The sequence below is a fragment of the Apteryx mantelli genome, chromosome 8 (genome assembly GCF_036417845.1).
Source record: "Apteryx mantelli isolate bAptMan1 chromosome 8, bAptMan1.hap1, whole genome shotgun sequence".
Lineage (NCBI taxonomy): Eukaryota > Metazoa > Chordata > Aves > Apterygiformes > Apterygidae > Apteryx > Apteryx mantelli.
The window spans coordinates 42613002-42635527 of record NC_089985.1 but is presented as its reverse complement, the minus strand read 5'-3'; the positions used below and the strand labels follow the sequence as shown (position 1 = coordinate 42635527).

Sequence of the window (22526 nt, the reverse complement as noted above, 5' to 3'; positions counted from 1 at the left end):
TTCAAAGACAGCATTTGAGTCCTGTCAGTGCAGTCTGATTAGCCGCTGAGTGTATCATCAGCTACAGGTATCTCACAGACCAGACCTATGAGGGATGTGAAGAGAGACGAGTCTGGCGTGTTGTCGCTTCCCTCAACGTTACAGTATAGGTAGCTTCCACCTGATTCATTTTATCTTATTGATAGGACTCCGGAGTAACAATTAGGAGCAGACGAAACTTGGCTAAGCGCTCACTTAACAGACGTATTCCAAGACCAGCTCCGTAACGTGGTAGAAGATAGAGATTTTGCAGAAAAACAAGCCTGTCAGAATCACTAGCTGTGATTATCCTGCACTAACTGTGCTTAATGTTCACGGGCCACGTTCTGCAGACTGGATTACTGAGGCAGCCGTGTGAGTATCTGCTGCGGGAAGATAAAGAGCACCAGCTGAGTGGAGATGACGGGTTTGCTAAGTAATCTACTTCCTTGACTGCTTTCTGTGAAAAGCTAAATTCTTCCGGTAAAATTTCTTTTCACAATGAATGAATCAAATGGAAATACAGCATGAAAAATGAGAATGTGCTGCTAAGGTGCTCAGAAAATGTTCATGCTATTAGCAGTATGGGCACACAGAATTAAAAGTTTAGGCACAACATTTGAAGTTGTTTAAAATCTTTAATGCATCTTCTTTGATTTATAATAACCCATTCATATCATAAACTCGCTCCATTTTAAGACATGCCTAGGCTAGTTCCTGTTGTCGTATTTGTGACAGCGGACTAGACAGTTTGCATTGCTGTTGGTCTTCCTGGCTGTCCATGTTGTTCAGGCTTGGAATACTGCATGTGTATATGGCAACAGGTTTCAATCTCACCACAAGGATACAGAAAATGCTGCTTTTCCTAGGCTAACTAAAGCACCCAGTATTCTCCATATATTTTGCACCACTAAGCTAAAGATAGGAAGGTACTGTGTCATAGTGTACATGATTTTTTTCTATAAAAACTATGAAACAAGAACTCAAATTTATTATCTTCGAGTGAGTTCAAAACCTTAGTGTTGTAATTTGCCATTTTAAAAACAAACATTTTTTTTCTGAATCTTTTCCATTATCTTGCACAGATCCTCATTTAAATCTTAAATGTGAGTAATATTGAAGGGATTGGATCCAGGATATCCTTCAAATGACAGAAGTTCAAATTCAGTCTGAGACTACAGAATATCTGAAATTCATTGGAACGCTGTCCATGTAAAGTATGTCTTTTATCTGCCTTTTCCAGGCTTTGCCATTAGTACTGGAACATACACAGAGAGACCAGGATCACCTAGAGGGATTTGTCAAACGCAGGACACCTTTGCGTAATTATCGGAAGTTATTCCGTTATATGCTATTACAAAATACTTGAGACATGAACGTGGTACGTAAGATTCAAAGTTTTCACCAAACGGCTGTGTGTACAAGGAGTTCACTCTCAGCTTCCTTCCATGTGAGGGATTTGAGGGAACGTGGCGACATTTTTCATTCAGCCGTAGCCTCTCTTACTACCGCAGCCTTCCTGAGGGCGCGCGTGCAGCTTGTGTGGCTCCGCGAAGGCCCGGCCGCCGTCGGTGGCCCCGTGCACGTTCCTGCATGACCTGCGCTGCCAGGGCGCGCCAGGACGGGACGGGAGGAGGCGAGCAAGAGGAGGAAGGGAGACTTCCCCTAACACGCAGCTCTGCAAACTCGTGGCCGTGCTCGGCTGCAGAGGAGCCCATACACCTCCCAGGAAAAGAACTGCTCCCTACTCTGTCCTGGCAGCATCGCTGGGTTGCAGAGCTGCGGGAAGGGAACGGCGGTGAAGGTGGTCTACGAGGAGCACAGTCCAGAAACACAGGTCACCTCGTCTGATGTTTCCTGCTGTTTAGACTTGTTGTGAATGAAGTTAATGTAAATTCACAGAAATCCTCAAAAGAGGGCTCTCACTGTGAGCTGCTCAACAATTTTAATGTACTGTAACACCATCAGAAACACACAAAGAGGAGAAATCACTGTATTTGTCACTCATGCACAGACATTGGCAAAAGCCATCTGCGTGTTTCTCTAAAGAAAATGAGAAAATACTTGATCTGCATCATTGTAATAATTTCAACACTATCCAGAAACTGGAAGAAATAAAGGTGGATTTGAAATGAAAAATGGTTAAGTACATTGCCTGGATTCTCAGGGTGAAGCAGTTTCATTTTCAGCCTGCAATGAGCAGCTCCTGAACCAGGAGGAGGGTTACTCAGCTAAAGCTCATCATTATACCCTGTAAGGGTGTCTTAGCATAGTCCCAACTGTCAAAAATAAGCTTGATATTTACTAGCAGGAAGTCCTGGTAAGTAGAGTACCGAATTCTCTCATATATCCCAAAAGATGAGAATTTGTATTCTAAGATTAAAAAAAAAAAGAGGGGGAAGTTAACACATGTGGTTGAAACCTCTGCAGGTTTAGTTCTGACTCTGTGGTCATTCCCTAGTGCCAGTCATCACGACAACAGATGCCCTGTCAAGGCAAATCTAAAGGCATTAAGATAAAAACAGCATTGGAATCAGGGACCAAGTGGATTTTTCCGACTGACCAAAGGAAGAGGAAAGCGGCGCAACCAGGGCCCGAATAGCCAAGCAAAGTCGGCTGCAGCAGCCTGAGCAAGACCCTGGTGGCAACAGTAACTGTCTGTGCTGAGAGAGCAGCACGAGTTGTTAGTGTGTCAGGCTTAGACGCCAAATGGTGCAAAAAAGGATCGTGGAGGACAGAAAAGTCAAAGATCTCCTGAAGCTGAGGGCCACCGTGGAGCTTCCCCTTTGAATTTGAGATTTGCGGATCTTGTTCCTGGAGAGCTGCACCAGGGGTTGAGTGGATTATATAATCCAGTCGAGCAAAAACCACAGCCCAAGATCAGCAGAAGCATTTCCTAGTTAGAGCTCCAAGTCGCAGCTCATTTTCTTGCTGCGCCAGCCTAAGGAGAAGTTACAGCACGAAGAAGACCAGTTCAGCCTTGTGCTGCCTCTCTGACACTGGGCCCTTACTGGTCTGCTTTACAGGCGTTGCACTGGTAGCGTGGCAGAAAGCAGCTGCATCATGCCGAGTTCGGGCCCAGCGCTTCCCTGGGGAGATGTTTAATAATACTATTAATAATGTATTAGTAGTGATACTACTGAACAAGCAGCTAGGAGGTTCATCCAAAAGTCTGGCTATTGCTGGCGACTACAGCCTGAGGCATCTGTGTGCCAAGTTTGTGTGCTTACCTGAGCCGGTGCAGTTCCAGCTAAAACCCTTTCTTCCTCTTTTAAATAGAGAGGTCACTTTTCTTTCTTTTTAAAGCTTCATTGTAGTGGAGGATTATAGCACAATTACATTTTCCCTTTATTTATTTATTTATTTATTATTCCAAATAGTAGTATATCAGCAAACTAAATGTTCCAAGATAGAAGTACAGATGAAATCTTGTACCAGCCCTAGTAAAAGACATATGAATTGAGTTACTTAGTTATTAGCTGAGTGGAAAATCATATTTCACAAAAACTTTTGAGATTTTAAATTTTGTTTTCATTCTGCAGAGGGATGCAAGTAAATTTCAAATGTTTTCACACAAATGGAATTGTTGAAATGCCCTTTTTTTCCTGCTAGCTGCACTTTCCTAATTGTATTGGATACTGGCCTGAAATGTGATACACCTTCATGTAAGTCACTTTTCTGCCTGACAAAGAGCAAAGATTTTAGTCATAGAACATTCTAAATTAGGAGCAGGAGCTCAAACCCGGGCCGAAGCTAATGTCAGAAACTTTAGAGAAATCGCATGCTTCTCTTCCTCTGTCTTTTGAGTTATTTTCATCTTGACATATAGAATTTCATCCAACATATTCTTATTAATTCTAGGCATTAGATAATTTAACTCAACTGGAGAGAAAGAGAGTGAGCCTGCAGGCCACGTAGCATCTCTTACCCGTTCTGCTCGTTGATGTCTTTATCATCAGCAATGTGGAAGGAATCAACAATTGTGTAAACGAATTTTATTTATCAATCAGCTGTGCAATTTTAAAACAAAAGAAATATTCTGTTGCCTTTACCCCCTAAAAATTATTATGGCTTCAGAATCAGAATTGCAACATAACACTTTTTAAAAAGCAGCAGTGGCTGGTCACACACGACACACTGCCAGGCTGCAGGGACGCGGACAAAATGTGTTATGTGCACAGAATGGCAAGATACAATTCAGAATGCCGGAATATTTTCATTCTGAGAGATTTTATTAAAGTTTTAATATATTTTCACAATTTGCTTTCTTAAAAAAAAACCAGCAGAGCACCCAAATTCTTCAAAATACAGAAGCGCTCACGGTTGCACCAAACAGACGGCCTAGGCAGAACGCGAGTTAGCGGCTCGGGGACCGAAGCGGGAAGACGCGGACATGCAGATGTGCAGAGCCCTCGGCGGTGCCGGTGGGGCGGGAGAGCGGCAGGCCAGCGTGGCCCCGGGGCCCGGCGGCAGCGCTGCGGGGGCAGAGCCCGCTCCGGCGCCCGCCCGGCCTCCTGCCCGCACCTCCTTGCTGGCTGCGCTGGTATCCGCCGCTCCGCGGCTGCTTTGTGCTCCCGGGTCGCACAGACACTGGCTGCAAGGTCCCTCGGCGCACGCCGGGAGATGCCCGAACAGAAGCGGCCCAGACAGGGAGGGTTGCAGTAGTGTCACACTCTGCCTTTTGGGGCAACCTCCCTTGTTTGCAGTTCCTGTTGTAACACCTGGGCTTTGCTTTTTACTTGTTTTTGTGCATGCATTTTCTTTCTGTGGAATTCTGGTGTTTATTTCTGTCTTTAATGTGCAAGGAAACACAAAACACATCAGTGATGCGTATGGGGCTCTAGGAAGTAGCTACACTGGCAGAAGTACCTGAAGCTGTGCTCAGGAAATACCGCTCCATAGAAAATAGTAGGTTGGGCCGAGTTTGCCTATACTGAAGTCAGTGAAAAAAACCATTTACAGGAGCAAATGTAAGTTTGATCTTTATCCATCCGTTTTTTCATCTTCAGTATTTACTTGTTTGGACGCGTGCTGCGGCCGTTGCTGGAGGACGTCAGCCCGAAGGAACAGCGCTTCCTGAGCCTCCGCCGGCTGCGCGGGGTGAGGCGCTCGCTCCTTCTGCCCGTGGCGCTTCTCTCCCGGAGGAGGGAGGCGCCCCAAAGAGCAATTGCTATTTTTTGTTGTCGAACCAAATAAACACGCTTTCTGGCTGTGGGAGTTTGTGGAGGAAGAGGAGATTCAAAATCCGCGTTATCGGCTGGGTTTTGTGACTAGCGCAGCCTAACCCTTAGGCAGGGCCGGGAGCGGCGGCTTCGCGGGGGATTTTGTGGTGCGCGTGTGTCGCGTTTCCCTTCCCAGGCCCAGGTGATGTGCAGAGCTTTCGCTGTACTCGAGGCTAATCATAGGCCAATGGCAGAGAAAGAGGTCTGCGCTCTGAACAGCGCCTTATTTATACCGTTAAGGAGCATTGCTGCTGGGGGGGGGGGGGATGTTTTTCCATTAAAAATGATGTAAAATATTGGGTTTTTTTCTTGAGAGCACTCTAACGTGTATCTTTTGCAAGTGGTGGGCAAAACTGTGTGTGTATACAGCTGGATGCAGATGTTTTGGTTGGGCTTTCGGAGGTTTTTGATTTTTTTTGATATTTTGGTGTTTCGATATTTTTTGTATAACAGGCTGGTTAAACTGCAGTCTAATAACTTTATCTGTCTCTGTTAGATATGCAGCTACCTCTGTGGCTGGTTATTTATTTATACACTTGCCATATCTCTACTATAAAAAGATTTGTAATACCCCAATAATAAATGCATTCATCACCACATCTTCTGTAATCACCACAGTTCCTGAGCTGCTATTTGGCACTCATTAGCTGAAACTCCCATTCACCTATAATTTATGAGAAGCATACAATTATGTGTTATCACTACTTCAAGTGATTACTACACTGTATGTTTTTAAGATAATGGCATGAAACACTCCACGATGAATTATACCTCTCTGGGTAGCTTTGCTCCTGTCATTAACTCTATTATTTTACTTAAACCAACCTGGAGGGAATTGTGTTGCAGGGTTAGTGTTGCCTCCCCCCGCAAGAGCCCCAAGTCAGTAAGGACCCAGTAAAGGACACGGCACAGTACACAGTTGTGTCCTGCCTTGCGGAAGGACGGTGTGGATATGCATATGCTTATAAGGAAATCCAAAAACCTGGATTGCTTTTGCTCTGGAAAGAATTTTTTTCATTAGCCTTGCTAGTGGAAAAACCTATTCAAGAAAAACTTGTGAAACGAGACCTAAATTTTAAGAAATCAGAAGGCAGAGGAAAACAGTCCAGTCATGGTACGCTTTTTTGTAGCGACATGATTTTTAAGCCATTCTCAGATTTACTGATATGCCAGGAATTTGTAATCCTCCATGGAAAAGACAATGAAAAGATACACACTTCTGGTTTTCCCTTAATTTTGCTGTGTTTTGTATGTCAGCCGGAATATTTTCTGCAAGAGCTCAGCACAGGTACGCACAGACACCGTCGCCCCCTGCGGCCCCTCTTAGGAGAGCGGGGGGGGCCTGACGGAGCAGGGATCTCTCTGTTCTCCTACGGTTCTCCTTTGCGGAGAAAGTTTAAATGCCTGGTGGATAGCGTCTGCTCTTCCTCGCTGTCGTATCTGCCTCCCAGTTCAGTCTCCTGAGCCATCGCACCGGAAGGTACGGCCGCAGGAGCAGAAGAGGGGCGTGAGAGGCCCTCGCTGCCTGGCCGGCACCGTGCCGCCAGGGCCCTGCCGCTCGGCCAGCCGGCGCCTCCGAGCGCTCCCGGGGCCGGACGCGCGCCTCCTTCGGCCTTCGCTTGTCTGCTGCTCTAACGCACGCGTGAGATGAAAAGCTCAGGCCGGTGCTTGCGCTCGCTATGGTAAGTGTCCAGATCAAGCTCTCAGTGGCTTCCGTCTGCTCTCGGGCACTCGAGGTAATGTGAAACGTCCCCACGAACGTCCTAAAGTTGCGCCGTTACCAGCAAGGCTTTTTGACGTCTTTTTTCTCTTATTCGTTGAAGTTGGTGCAGGCCTGCCATTGCTGTGATACTGTATTTATTATCGAGTTACGGCATTTATTTGAACGTTGAGAGTATAAATAGCAATGCTGCCCTCATTGCTTTCTCCTGAGTGCGTTTTACTGTAATGATCTTCTGTTCGAAGCCCTCGTTTTCTGTCAGAACTTACTGCATCAGGGAAGAAAACTTTGATTCTCTTGATACAGACTACCGTAACTGTTTTGAAGCTGAAATAGATGCAGTTATTATGTTACCAGTATCATGTCTGGTTTAATTCAGATACATATTTTTGAATGCTAAAATCCTTTATTAAAAGCTTGTGATACTGAAAGTTTTGAATGTAACACAGTATTTTCAAAGGCCTGATGTTTCCTCATCCTCTAGGCGTGATCCTTCTGCTTTGCCGTGGTCTCAGAGCTTATGTTGCTTTTTATTCCTCTAATTTGTGTTTCAGTGTCATGTGGCAAAAAATCAGGGGGATAAATTACCATCTGGATTGGCTTTCGCCATCAGAAGAAACAGCTGACTTATCTATTTCTATAAAATAAACATGATTGGGTCTCAAATTTTCAAAGACTCCTCTCCCTTTAGAAATAGTGCAAAACAACAGAAACAAAACTGTGCAGTGAATTGTTTACTTATTTTTCTGCACTGGTAAATTCTTTTTCATAATTTGTGACGGTCAATGTTTCTATATTGTAAATCTTGAGGAGTTAATAAGTATCAAATGCAGCATCTACTACCCTTTAAATAATGAGTATGTTTTAGATTTTGTGCTATTTCAAATAATATGATTAAGCTGGAAATTACTCACTAAAAATGAAACAGACACTGTCAGAACTAATAATGATATTGTTTGATATTGTCTTCAAAGAGAAAATGTTACATGCTTCCATGAAATAATAATTAATTAATAACTAATCACTCTTAGTTTTACACTATACTTTTTTGCTCATTTTAGATATGAAAACATTTCTGCAACTCTTTTTGGAAAGGGGGGAAATATTTTCATATAAATAAAAATGACAACTTTATCGCAGTCGTGATGCTTACACTTTCTGTGTCCTTGTCCCTGACAAAAGCCATGACTTGTATGTGGCAGTCGGGAAATACATGGTATTGTCATCACAGCTCATTTCTGGCTATGCCGAATGTTAGAGGCCAGGAAAGCTCTGTGAAAATGGTCTTTTCTTTGGACTGGATAGATTGGCAGTTATTGAGGTTGAAACCCATTCCAATGTAAATACAAATAACATCAGCGATAGAGCAAATTACAAATGTCGCAGAAGTAGAAGATGAAAAGCGTTTGCTACCTACATCTTATTGTCAGTAGTTTTGTCTCACCCCTGGTTGCTCTGGAGGCAACGCGGTGAACTGGGTGAGACTGTCAAAGAAAGTCGCCGAAACCGAGCCGGAGGCAGCGTGCAGCCAGGCTTCGGTGGCGGCTGTTGAGCCGGGAACGGGAGCTCCGACCTGGCCGCGAGCGAGCGCCCTCGCCGCTGCTCTGCTGCGGTGCTGGTGCTGGTGCTGGTGCTGCTGGCGCTGGCGCTGGCGGTGCCCCAGGCGCCTTTGCAGGTGCCCCCGCGCTGCCCCGAGAGGGGGGCGGCAGCCGCCCCGCTGCACTAGGCAGTCGTGTTCCCTCCGCCCGAGCTGCGCGGCCTCGCCGAGCCGGACCCCCGTCTGCAGGGACACTGCAGAGCCCCTTCGAGAGGAGCCACGTTATCAAACATCTCGTTCTGAAAATTTAGCCTTTGAGTCAAATACTTCCCAGAGTTATCACGCCTAAAACCACTTCATGTGTTTAACACCAATATAGCTGAGCACAGAATTAGGCTAATGTCTGTTTAAATTAAACCGAATATTCTCTTGCTTGATTTGGAAAATATTCTTCTTAGAGAATGGTTAAAACAAGGTATTTTTCACAGAAAAAAAAAAACACCAAATCATACTTTTAGTTAAGAGAAAAAGAAGAAAGTCATATTGCACTATTGATTACTAATATGGTACCAATTTTCCATAAAAAAGTTTCAGATTTAGAGATTAATCCATTATTTGCCTGAGGACAAGTTTTCTATAATAACTTCATGCATCTCAAGGCAGCAGAACTTATGAAAAGAGCAGATATATGAAAATCAGGGAGGAATCATGTCCACCAACAAGCATCTAGGAAGAAAAAGGTCATGATATGACTAACCTGTAGAAGTCTCATTTCTTTAATACAAGTAGTGATCAGAAACAATATGCAATATGTAATGAAATATGTGAATTAAAGTGAAATTATTGCAATGAATAACAATAATTCCATGTGGTTTGGTCACTTCTTTATACCATAGAAGAAGGCTTGGAAAATCCATTTACTACTAGTGAGATAGAAGCATTCATTAGTTAATGTAATGGGGTAAATTATCAGTTTCTAAAACATTTAAACTTTAATTAAAGAAATGAGCTGTCTCTTCAGCATACCTGTTCCAGGTGCAAATAACATTGAGACATTTACGAGTTTCACTGCTGCTATTGAGAAATCTGACTGCCAAGGATGTTTCTCTCTGTGGTTTCTTGGAAAAAAATCAAGAGGCTGCAGATGTGTAGTGAAAAAGTTTAATGCTGCTTTCTCTCAGTCTTGTCTTGGGTGTCACTGGCAGGTTGATAGGTACCTGGCAGCTTCGTCGTGCCCAGCTATAGAGCGGACTATGTGTGTGACATATTTCCGCATTTAATAAACTATACATTGATTCCCAAGAGCAGTGGAAGGGACATAGGAGGAGAGCAGGGAGGTTAATTACACTAATTGCTCATGAAGATTCAGGTAGCTCAAACCCCATTTATTTCAGGCAGTTTGCCAGGCAAGAAGCTCATACTCTTAGCAGTTCTTTTTGAAGAAGTCCTTGGGTTAGCAAATATTTAAAGATGTATCTCAGTTCCTCCCTAAACTTGCAGTTCTCCAGTTCTAAACTCCTATTTTAGAAAGCAGCGTAATGTACTGCTGAGAATCACAGAAAATAGAGACTAGTAAACTTGGAAAAAGGTCTTTATTTAAAGGAGGTAATTATGAATAAGTATATTGATATGGTGCTAAATGAATTATTTGAATGCAAACATTGGGTAAAAAAAATCCCAGCTGTGTCAAGTCTGTTCAGCCGAAAAGGGGGAAAGATGCTATGACAATGTTAGCTCATTTGGCAGCATTGTAAATGGAGCAGATTAATCTGTTATTTGCCTGAAGACAAGTTAGAGAAGAGGCTGTGGGAGGGACAACAGGGAGAGCCTGGAGACGCGTGCCGTGCTCTCCCACACCGTGCTTAACAGCAACGGAGACGGGATTCCCCTGGGAAGGTCACAGGTGGGTTCCCCCCACCGGGCAGGCGCCTGGGAACCCTTCTGCTGCGGCCGGGAGGAGCGTTTCTCCCGCGGCCAGACTCTCTTTCGTAATGCTTGGAAGCAGACTGGTGGGAATTCACGTTGTTCCCCTCTCCTTTTGCTTGTTATTTTGCTGTTAGTTATGCGCGATGGTGTTAGGCACGTTTCTGGGCCTTGGGGGTGTCATAGCTCTAGTCCACCCAAGGGCCCTGTTGGCTTCTCTGTGCCAGAGCCCCACAGTTTTGGATGTGCTCATATTTGACGTACGCCAGGGAGGTACTGATTGCTGTGACCTGCTCCTCTTTCAGATGGGAAATCGAGGCAGAGATGGGCTCCGTGAGGCCCACGATGGAGCGGGGCTGGTGGTGACCGCCTGCGGCCCGGTGAGCGGCCCGAGAGCGGCAGCGTTCTCCCTGCCCAGCGGCACCGCGTCCCCCTGCCCGCCGGCTCGCGCCGCGCCGTGCCGAGGCCTCGGGGGCTGTCTGGGCCCTGCCTGCTGTGCAGAGGAGACGCTGCGACTCCTCGTCCTGTAAAAACTGACTTTAAAAAGCGTTTGGTTTAAGGTGCTTAGCAAGCAGAATGCCTGCAAAGCCGAGATCAAAGGAAAAGGCTCATTTGTGCGTGTTAACACCCAAATGTACAATCAGAGCTGCTGCCACCACTGACAGGAAAAGAAAAGGAACAATGGAAGTATTGGGACTTGCTGATTATGTAGAAGGAAAATTGGTACCAAGCCCAAGGAAGGAGTGAGGACTTGGCAATCAGAGAGAGAACGGCGGCGGGAGAAGGAGCAGAGGCGATGTGACGCAGCCCGTGGCCTGTGCTCAGGGGAACTGGGTGCGAACGGTTTTGCAGGGAAGCAAAGCAGGGTTTGCGTTGCTTTCAGCCTCTGGAAATTAAACTGCAGAGTTCACCAACACGTGCCGTGAACTGGTGGCTGCACAGAGGCGAGAAAGCACCTGGAACGTGCGTGCGACCCGCTGGCACCGCTGGCTTCCGATCCGGCTCGCCGGTGCCGTTGCGGAAGCGCAGCGTGCGGCTCGCCGTGGGCCTCCCAGCGGTTCAGCAGCTCGGGGTGTGCCGGGACGGCACAGACTTACGCAAAGCGGCCTCCTCATACCCAGCTGCACGCTGCTGTTCCTTTTTTAAGTAGATTTAAGGAAATCAACAGATAATTATACTGGGATGAATTGAAAAGTCAACAGGGACTGGCATTAGGTTAGCAGGGTTTAGTGCGGGTTATGAGGAAGGTGGCAGGCCGGGTAAAGCAGGTTCCCTCCTTTGGGTCTGGTGAGACTGCCAGGAGAGAAGTTCCGTGGTTCTGACTTTAAACTCTGTTCGAAAACAACTGCTCATTTGTTTTATTTGACTCCTTTTTATCCAGCTTTCTAGAATTGTCTGTGCAGATTTCTTTTCCATTCATGAAACAATAGTCTCCCTCTGCAGGATAATTTCACATGTGCATGTTTCATAAATAAACAATGTTGCTTTTCGAAAAAAATCTTCTTCCTAAGACAATGCTTAGGAATTTTTCTACTATTTTTTTTAGGTGTCTTTCAAACTCTAAGTCTTTCTTTTCATTAATATTCTGTACGTCTTGGTTCCTGGCTACAGTTCCTCTGTAATATTTTGGTGCTTGTTATGCTTTAGAAATAATTATCCCCAACATTTGCAGCTGATTCCTGGACACATTTTCCACCAGATCATGCTCCATGGTCGGAGTTTTCATTCTTCCAGGCACAGCAGTGGTTAGTACAGATTAATTCGGTGAGAAAAAGGCGCTCATGTGGCTACAGCATTTTTCTACTTTGGATACACTGATCCTGTGCAGACACACTTTCTGTCTGAAACAGCCTTCAGCAGATCTTGAGCTTGCAGCAGTGGCTGCAGCAGTGCAAGCTGGGGGGGTGCTGCAGGGAGGCCACGGGGGCTTGGAGGATATAACCTGCTTGCTGGCCAAGGACGACTTCTCTCTATCAAGGCATCAGCTGCCTTAAGGTGTGAGATTTTTTAATGAATAAATTATTTAAACAAAAAGCTATAAAGAGCAGCTGAGCAATTTTTTACGCAGAATTGCCAGGCTTCCAGCTATAATCAGTAGGCATGAGCAACCTGATTTTGATTACAAAAGGCTATGGAAAAGGATCACTTATAATTGCACCAGAGTAATTTTTATTGTTCGGAGAAGTCTACTTAGTTTAACAAATTTTTAAGGTGTTAGTCTCCAGGTCCCAGGTGGAATCTTAAGGAGACATTGAGAAGGTCAGTGGTAGACGGACTTCCCAAAAGCTCTTAACAGGTTTCTGGTGTGATTTCCATATTCCTGAGTTCCAGTATGTTAAACAATGCTCTGAACTTTTGTGAGCTTGTCTCGACTGACCCCGACCCTGTTGTGGTCCTGTCTTCCCTTGCTGCTTAGCTCAAAAGCAATCTCCTCCTAAAGCAGAAAAACTTTAGCAAAACTGTTTGTTACAAAGGGTTTCTGTGTTCTGAGGAAAGGTTTTCTTCTGGACAAAAAGCAGCTATATCTCGTAACAAAAAAAATATGTTGACTTAAAAAAGATGTTGTAAACCATACCAGCTCCATTAAGTGCCTCACACCTGCTTTCTCCTGCGTGGTGACCACGCAGGGTGCCGGAAGAGAGGCCTGCTGCCGTGTGCTGCGGGAGTTAGGTCGGCTCCTTCAGCACCGCTTGAAGAAAGCTTCAAAAAGAAAAAAGGCAAGTCAAATTCTTCCAGGTTTTCGGGGAATAAAGGGAATTCAGGACTTTCTGTAAATGAGATGGAGGTTTTCACAGAAATGCCGACAGGTGCCTTGTTTTGGAGGAGGGCCTGGGTGCTGCTCCGAGGAGGGACATGCCGCCGGGGAGCAGGGGAGGCGGAGGCCCCTGGGGCACATGGGACAGGGCCAGGCTCAGAAAGGCGTTTGCTGCCTTTGGAGATAAGGTCTTCGACGTGTCTACAAGGTTGCTTGGGTTGCATTTACCCACCTATCTGTAAGGAAGTTTTTCACCTCATCTGCCCCGTTAGCCTTGCAGTCCAAGGCAAGTAAGCAGTGGCACAAGAACTGAGCAACAAGTTAGCTTTTGATCTTAATTTAATGAAGGTGTGTTTTTGGTTTTGTTTTAAATACCAGCCAAGTACTGTCCAGGTTTAAGCCCAGGCAGTGTATCTAAGGCTACGCGGAGCTGAGCGTATGTCACGCGTTCATGTGCCACGTGCTGCGTGACAAAGGTTTGTGTCAGATCTCTGCGTGGTGTGTCCCAGGACGGGCGAGGGGGGAGCTCCGGCGCCGGCTGCGCTATGAGTGCTTTTGTAAAGAGACCGCGTGCAGCTTCCATTAAGCAACTCGGAAGAACTCTTTTCACAAAGATTAATAAGCCTGTGTTTTCATTATGGGGGGGAAGAATAGACTAGAGAGCTAGGAAAGTGGGAGGTATCAAAAAGAGAGGATTAAAAACTGAAAGGAATTTGGGCAAGACTATATGTTTTATGCTTACAAATTACAGAAGATCATCCTCGTTAATAATGGCTGGAAAAATAATAAAATGCTTTCATCCATATGTGGCAGCTAACATTAAAATCTATTTTTTATTCGTGTGGAGTAGAGTGTTTCTGATTACAATCATCAGTTAAAAAATAAATTAGTCTTTTTCCAATCATCTCTCTGAGTTTAAAATTAGAAGAAATATCTTCCATGTTCAACTACAGTTTAATCAAAACTTTCCCAAGAGATGTAAGGGTAAAAAGAGCAAATGCATCTTTTATTTTGTGATTGCTATGCTTTCTTTAATATTACTGCAGTGTTATTATTAACGTATAAAAAATAATTGGTACTATGTATGCATTTTAAAAATTACTTTATGTTATGAAAAATGCGGCCATGATGAGCCAGAGGTTTAAAAATAAACAAAAGTTAAGAGGGGACAGAGAGGGAAGGCCTGTAGTATTTTCATTTTATGCTGGTTATCATCTTTTCAATCAATTATTGCTCCTAAGCTATTGTAAGAAATGGTTTTTTTATTAGACTTCGGTGAACATGAACCTACTTTGGTTTGAATAATTCCGAAGCGCTCAAGCAGGACGTAAGGTGGGCGATGAGCGGCACAGGTTGCCGCCGCTCGCTGCCGTGAGCGTGCCGGAGCACCGCGCCCTTACCGGACCCGCCGGCACCGCCGCCGCTGGGAAGCCTCTGCCGGTTCTGGAACGCGCTCCCGCGGGCCCGTGCCTGCCCGCACTCGGAGCGTGGGGTCGGTCTGCTTCGTTAGCCGGCGTATCTGCGGCACTGCGCGCTAACAGAAGCTGGAGAGGACTTGGGCTTTAGCCCGAGCGTCAGACTAATCCTGGCCGAATGGCGCTGGGAGGCTTCGCGCTCCTCGTCGGCTTGCGAGAGGTAAAGCCTCTGGTGGAGCTCGCTTGAAAGCTTTCCCAGCTCTGCTGCAAACTTGGGCTTAAGCTGCCTGAAGCCTTTGCAAGCCTTAAGGGCAAATAGTTCAGTGCTAAACCAAGTTTTAAGTTGTAATAAAGCTCAGCTTAGCAAGCCTCGTGTTTTAGGGTTTGTAACTTATGTTGCCCAAGCGCACTGCTGCCGTCCGGCAGGGAATGCCCATCCGCAGCTTTCGTACAAACTCAAACCGTGATGGCGTTTCAGGCAAAAGCAAATGGAAAACACCTTTATGTTTCCAGAGGTTTTTATCTTCATGCAATGAACGTAACACAGCATTATCACGTACTATGTGAGGCTTAACAGCTAATGCTAAAATGCCATTCGTAAACAAAAAGAGGGAGTACATCTTGAGGTGAAGTGCGCGAGAACGGGATGCTACGGGAGGAATGGAAGCGGTTATATACTAGCTCAGCTGTGGTGCCCAGGATGAATCCACGGGCGCTGGCCCACGCCATGGGCTCTCTCCATGTCAATACTTCTGTTGTTCTTAGTGCTGAGTCTTTGCAAACATTCCTGCCTACCCTGCTGGTTGTTGGGTCACACAAATATTTGTGGAAAGACTGCTGTTTGGTCAGAAAATTATAAACGTTTGGGAAAAATAGACAGCAGTCTCTCATGAGAAAAGGAAGAAATCCTTATTTGTCATTCTCACTCCTGTGAAGGCATTGCCACAGTGCAGAGCTGTTGCCGTCGCAGGCCGTCGCACACGTTAAACGAGCGTGCGGCTCGGGCCGTCTGCAGAACGCTTCCCTACAATAACTGCACTTCCAGAAGTGAGAAGTGGTTTGTAAGCAGAAAGGGATTAAATTTGTTAGATTAGAAAATGTATCTGAAATGAGTCGTTTGATTGCTTCTTGTGTGGAGTACATATACACTTTAGCCTTTGTATTTTGCTTGCATTCTGGGAAAACACAACGTGTTGGCTGCTCTTTGATTTAAAGGCTATCCCGTGAAAAATAGTTCAGCCAAATACTTCATCAGTCAAGCCAGTCACTCCCACTGTACTTGGGAATTTGCACAGGTTTTGAGCAAATGTGGAGAAAAGGTTGGTACTGGGCCACTGAAAGGAGCTGCCCGAGGACGACATAAAGACTATTTCCCGGGTAAAATATTGAACCTGTCTCCAGGAACCTTATTCGGAATATTATTTTTACTTTGAACCCTGTGTGCTTCCAAAAAACAACCGTGTTTAGACAGAGTAATGAACAAAAACTTGGAATGTTTTCTCCTAGTTACATTGCCAGAAATACTCTTTCATGATTTTTTTCATCAAACTTGAAAATGTCCCTCAATGACTGAAATCTATTCCATTTTTATTCCTGTTTTCGTATTTTCTACTGCAATTGTGTACAGTATTCTTTTTGTTAACCAGTGGCATGTAAATGAAACTTGGCTTTAGCAGACTTTCATCTCTATCAATGATAGAGGATTAATAAAGCAAAATTTATTTGTTTTAGGTTTTTTTTTTTTTTTTTTACAAAAACCTTTGTACACTGAGTGAAACGGCAGGAGGTCTCCTGGTGCCTCGCGCACTGTTTTATCGCGGCCTTTCTCAGCACGAAGGTGGTGCTGTCAGGCGAGCGTGTCCGTAGGAGGGTCTGGGGAAGCTCTGCTGCTCCAGGAGCGTGCGGTGGCGGTGGTGGCCGGCTGCGTCGCGGCTCGGGGGCTCCCAGGACGGCCGCAGAGCCGCTACGGCTCTCTGACACCACCCTTTGCACCATAGCTTTCTTGTGATTTAACTCCAAATACGATGAAAATTCTGCTTTCATCTTTAATTAATACCCTTAAATTCTAAACTTCATTTTTTCTAAGCAGGGCTAATTTTTTTTTTTCTTCCAAGCTACACAAGCACCAGGGAGTTTGGAAAGTGGGGCTGGTCTTATGTGCTGGGAGAGAAGCCAGGCCTGTTGCTCTCTCTCGTGGGAGGAAAGCACGGTGATAATGCTTTCGTGTTGTGGATGGGCCTATAAACAGTGAAGATTTAGTGTAGTTCTAAATGGTCGCTGAAACGGCAGGCTACCTTCACAAACACTCGTTTGTAAGAGGATGTATCCAGCTGCTCTAGAAAGGTGTTGTAAAAATACCAGTGAGCATCTGAGGTTTTCCTGCTTCCTCCCCAGTCGTCTGTTCGTTAGAATTAATTAAAGTTTCCAGAAGACCTGCAGAACGCTTCCTTGCGCTCTCCGAGCGAGTCCGGATCCCCCACAGCGCCTCCTGCACAGACTCCTGCTGAGCTCTCCATCCTTCACGTAGCATTTCTGTGACATCCCCAGTCTGTGCTGTATAAACAGTGATTTCCTATCTTGTATTGTGAGCAGCTTCTATCAGAACCCTTCAGATTTCATGTGGAGATCATTAATTAAATGATTAAATAGCTACTTTCATGATCCATTCCAAAGAATTTCAGCCCAACGCATCCAGTTTCTTCTTCCAGATGGGAATGTCATCTTTTCCCCTTTAAGCAATACCATATGCTTCATCTACAAAATCGTCGTTATCTTCCACCTAACAGTTTCCATACTTGCACTATTTTAATGTTTTATCAGAGAGGTGACATCTATCATATTTTTTCATATAAGAAAACTCTTACTTTATCAAATAAAAATATCCCGTTATTCTGGGAGGACTCTTGTTGCGCTTTGTATGATCTTCCATCGACCTTACAGTTGTTTTAAAGCTAGAAATTCTATTGAGGTCCCAGTGAGGGACAACCTAAAATTTGCTTGGTTCAGTTTACCCATTTTCTTAAATATACAGTTTCTTAAATATGCACTCCTTAAAAATACATTTATTGTTTTCCAGGCAGATAGTATCACTTTCAGTTTGTTTAAAAAAAGTCAAGCTCCTGGATTTGTAGCTTCATCTGCGAGTTATTTCCGAACGCTGACACAGATCCCGCTCTCAAGGTGGCTGCGTTAAGGTTTGGGAGTTCTCTTCCGCCTCCGGCGCAGTCACTTCTATCGCCTCCCATCGGCCGCTGTGTCTTTCCCCACGTGCTCTATGTCGCTGTCCTTATGGAGAACTGGAAAGCAGGACTCGCGTCGTTGATGCTTAGATAGCCTTAACCTCGCTGCATACTGCCTCAACGTCTTCTGAATCAACTCATAAATCAAGACGCTTTTGCGTACTCCATGCCCTCGCTGCCCAGCTTCGGGAGCGAGCGTTGCCTGCTGCCCGTTCCTTCCAGGCAGCGTCCTCCCCGTCCTGCTTGCTCACGTTCTCTAAGTTATTGCCATTTTCCTTTACTCTAGTCTCATTTCTGTCCTCCTTTCTTGTGACAGATGTTTCCTTGTCTGTGCCAAGGTGGTACTTAAGTATTTTCCGCGTTTGTGTATTCTTTATATTGGTGGTACTTAAGTATTTTCCGTGTTTGTATATTCCTTATATTCTCACACTTCATTCGGTCCCACGTTCGGTTAGTCCTTACTGTTGCTCTTCCCATGATTCTGGTTTCCTCCCTCCTTTGCGGCTCCTTCATCCATCTTTCCTTGCTGCTCACAAAACTCATCTTTGTGGCTGAGGTACAAGAGAGCCTCCCCCGTCAAGTCAGCTTTCCCCGTCTCTCTTCCTGGCAGACACCAGCATGGAGAATATGGCTGGTGTTGTCCAAGCACCGGTTTAACAGGCTGCCCCCCCGTGCCTGCGGGAGGCTGAGGGATGCTCCTCAGTCATCCCCTCTGTCCCCGGCTCCCACACCTCTCCCCAGTATCGCTAACCGCTCTCCAGATGACGGAAGAATTGAACCCTGCGAGGCCCTTCGCCCCGCAGAGCGCCGGCTCCTCGCCGCGGCGCCTGGCCCGGAGCACGGGAGGCCCAGGCGGCGGCGGAGGCGGCGGCGGCAGGAGGGTCCCCGGCGGGCTGAGGCTGCCCCGCTGCCCGCACGGCGTGGGGCTCCGGGCTCTGCCCAAACCTTGGCCGCGCATCTGCCGGGGTCGTGGCGCGGCACGTGCAGCCGGAGCCCAGCGCTTGCCTTTCTGCTCTGATCTGACTGCGCTCAAGTGGTCGTTTGCTAACCGCTTGCTAAGAATTGCCATCAAATTATACGCCAGCTTTAGATCACTTTTTCCTCCAAAGTTTTTGTAATTGCACTTGATTCTGTGCTGCTTTTAGAGCTCGTTAGTGACATTGAATAGTGTCCTTAAAACTCTGTTTCTCAGCATGCGCTGTGAAAGCGAGCAACTTACTTAAGATGAAAAGCCATTTGAAAGAGAACTTAAAAATGTTTTCTAATCCACAATACAAAATATTGACAATAGCAGCATATTGCAGTGCCTTAATTACCTGAGTGGGTTATACTTCTGTTATCCTTTTTTTGGGGGGTTGAATATCTACAGAAAAGATTTTCAATTAACACTGACCTTTCACACTCCTACTGGTTTTTCATTCTGCAGTTGGTGACACTGACTACAAATTAGATTTTGCAATATACTTTGTTCCTTATATTTTTCAGCTGATTAGTTTCAAAGAGTTGGCAGTAACCTACACTGTTGCATTCAGCTTGCAATTCCATAGCAATCTCAAGTGCCATGTTCAAACCCCAAGGTAATATGTAGAAATGCTATCAAACTCTTTAGGTATACGTATTTTCATTCTCTAGTTGTTTGTACTCACTTGGAAGAAAGTCTTTAATTTTTGGAGGCTATTTTCAAAATAAAATTTAGAAAGAAGGGTATCTGTCTGGGATATATCTGCATCTGATTGTAGGGGATGTTATTCCTAGAGCTCCAATTAAGCTGACCGTTATATCCTCAAGAACACTATTTTTGGTAATTTTTTCTAATAAACAATAATTGCACAAAAGATAATATATGGCATTATAAATAAATCACCCTAATTTGAATCACTACCATACCACTGATGTTTTAAAAATTATTTAAAAAAGCTGTGCTTTATATTTCATTGTTGTTGTCATCTAGGACATCCAAGCTAATACAATGTATGTTTACTTTAAATAAGATGTGTAAAATACAAAATTAGCAGTTATAAATCTAAATAACTCTTAAAAAGGAAATTTGTTTTAGATTCTAAGATGTCATTATATTTTTTGGTGGAAATAATAGTTTCTTAGCTGCTTAACCAGGCAAGCAGAAGTTTGTTCTGCCCCTGGAGAAGCACGGTAATTCTGCAGAGGCTTGCACGCGTGCTCCTCCTCACTGCTGGCTGAGACGGGAGCTGCAAGGGCTCCGCTCCAGCGTGTTACCGCACGAAGCCTCGGCGTTCGGCTCAGAAGTAACCGAGACGTCCTACCTGCTCCTCCACTGAGCACTTTATAGTAGGAAAATCAGAAAGGAAGAACATGCCAAAAATATTTCTGTTTATTGAATGTCTGTAAGACAGGGGTTTTGTTTTATGATAAGCCAAAATAATCTTGAAAAATACTTTCTGAATTTACAACTTTTGAGGTTTTGAGGTTCAAGTCTAACACACTGTAGTTGTTTTGACTGTTGTTGATTTTTATCAGTAACTTGCTATTGATTCTTAGACTGAAGTCTAAAAATCAATGGCAAGTTAATGGTATTTAAAAACTCCCTACATTTTCCTACTTAGTGCTTCATTATTTTTCCACAGGTGTTACTTGGAAGATGGAGCTTCAAAAGGTGCCTGGCTGAATCGGTCAAGCATTATTTTTGCTGGAAGTGATAAGTGGTCTGTAGATCCTCGAGTTTCAATTGCAACAGCAAACAGAAGAGAGTACAGCCTGCAGATACAGGATGTAGATGTGACAGATGATGGTCCATATACTTGTTCTGTGCAAACTCAACACACTCCTAGAACGATGCAGGTGCACTTAACTGTACAAGGTATGTGTTCAAACAAATTACAAATCTTTATTTGAAATGTGCTAAAAAATCCAGGTTTTTAGATGGGAAAAGTCAATTAAGTCTGCTTTTTGGGGGTGTATATTTTCTAGAATATACTTTCTCAGTCTAGTTGTTTTTTTAGTTAATTTAAATTTACTTCCCTTAATGGATCACATATAAAATTAGAATTGCCTCCAGGCCCCTGCAGTTAGATATTTAGCCCAAAAGGGTCTGTGGATCTCTACAGCCCTGGCAATCCCTGCTGAATGCCTGGCTGATTCAAATCAGCAAGTGGACCATTAACACTCCAGCTTGCCAGTGTCGGGTTTAAGTCCCTGTTGCTCCTGCCATAGCCCAACAGCTGTCATAAAGACACCTTTCTTGCCCTGATATGCTACCCCCTTGTCTCGGATCCTCTTTTTTTTTTTATTCACTCTGTTCACTATGTGGTTCCTTGTGGTTTCTGGCTGCCAGCCAGGGGATAACTTGTCACTGCAGGCGGCTGGTGGAGGAAATGCCAAGCTGAAATCACTTATTTTGGGGTAGCAATGGGCAAAGAGTCCTAACAGGCCATTTCAAAATAGGCAGTTGCAGTGTTGCAGTGCATGAAGTCTATGCCACAGTGCAGAGCTGGACTGTAAATGTCTGAACGCAGCTGTGATCACGTAGAGTGGAAACAGCTTTCTAATATCGTTGTGTTGTTGTCTCCATGTTAAGATGCAAAGCAAGTGAATTTTATCTCTACAGAAGCACAGAATAACTGAGGTGGGAAGGGACCTCAGGAGGTCCCCATTCAGCCCCCAGCTTTGCTGTAGGCCTGCTGCGTGGTTCAAAATTCGGTTATTATGCATACAGTATTCAGTCTAGTCATCATTTAAAGTTGCATAATGAGGCACTGAGTTCACAGGGGGTTTACAGCCTCTGCATGTTAACGCTGGTACCAAATATAGCCAGCCAGAAACATCCTCATTTCCTTGATGAAGTCAAGACGTGTTCAGAAACAGGCAGAAATGGAAAGTGTTGCTTTCCGTCTCAGCAAGCAGAACCCCTGTGGTCCTTAACCCAGACTGTATGTAATCTGAATGACGATTTGTAGGTACCAGCATTGACTTTTAACTTATCTAATAGAACCCCATACTTTGGGGCCCTTTAAAGCTGACTTTTGACGTTACCAAATGAAAGTGATTGAAGGAGAGGTTTGTGGTTGGCAAAGAGTAATAACACACCTTGCACAAGCCTACAAGGAGGAGAAAAGGGTTCTGCTCGCACTACTAATCCTGTGCCACACCGCGGAACAGCCATCGTGGATCGGGACCCTCTTGCACTAGCTGATGGAACAAAAGGACAAGGCACGCTTTGATGATCAGGTAGTAGAAGTATCAGCAAAAGCGTCTCGGCAGCCGATGGGTGCCGTGAGACAGACGGCGGGGCGCAGCCCGTCAGCGGAGCCGGCAGTCGGCGTGGTGGTGGGCCGCCCCGGCACGCAGCGCCCGACTCCCGTCCTCCAGGAGGAGGCTGCTGGCGAGGGCGCGAAAGCAGGGAAACGGGCTGGTCCGTAGGCTTCCGAAGGGACGGGCCTTCAAGGGCAGCTCGCGGGAAGCACGAACACACTTAACTGCCCAGCCCTGCGGCTTACTGGGAGCTTCCCTGTTCCCAAGCCACTCGTGGGAAGGCAAGCTGCGGGAAAGGACAGGTGAGGGTGTTTTGTAGCCCGGCAGCAGCCCCACGACGCAGACGGTCTCCTTCCTATTCCCACAGCATTTAGCTGAACTGCCAGTGGGGATTCGTCCTACGCCGTGAAGCTTTAAATATGAAGTTTACTACATATTTTGCTGCTATTCAAAAAAGTACAATATATCAT

General features: G+C 45.2%; 1 protein-coding gene across 2 annotated transcripts in view; it reads left to right on the top strand.

The window, feature by feature from the left end:
- NEGR1 (neuronal growth regulator 1) overlaps window positions 1-22526 on the top strand; it is a 311487-nt gene that overhangs the window by 135179 nt on the left and 153782 nt on the right. For both annotated transcript variants that reach the window (XM_067301402.1, XM_067301403.1), the window contains one exon: window positions 20433-20665. In XM_067301402.1, the coding sequence (XP_067157503.1) occupies window positions 20433-20665 (233 nt within the window). The remainder of the gene's footprint in view (window positions 1-20432; window positions 20666-22526) is intronic.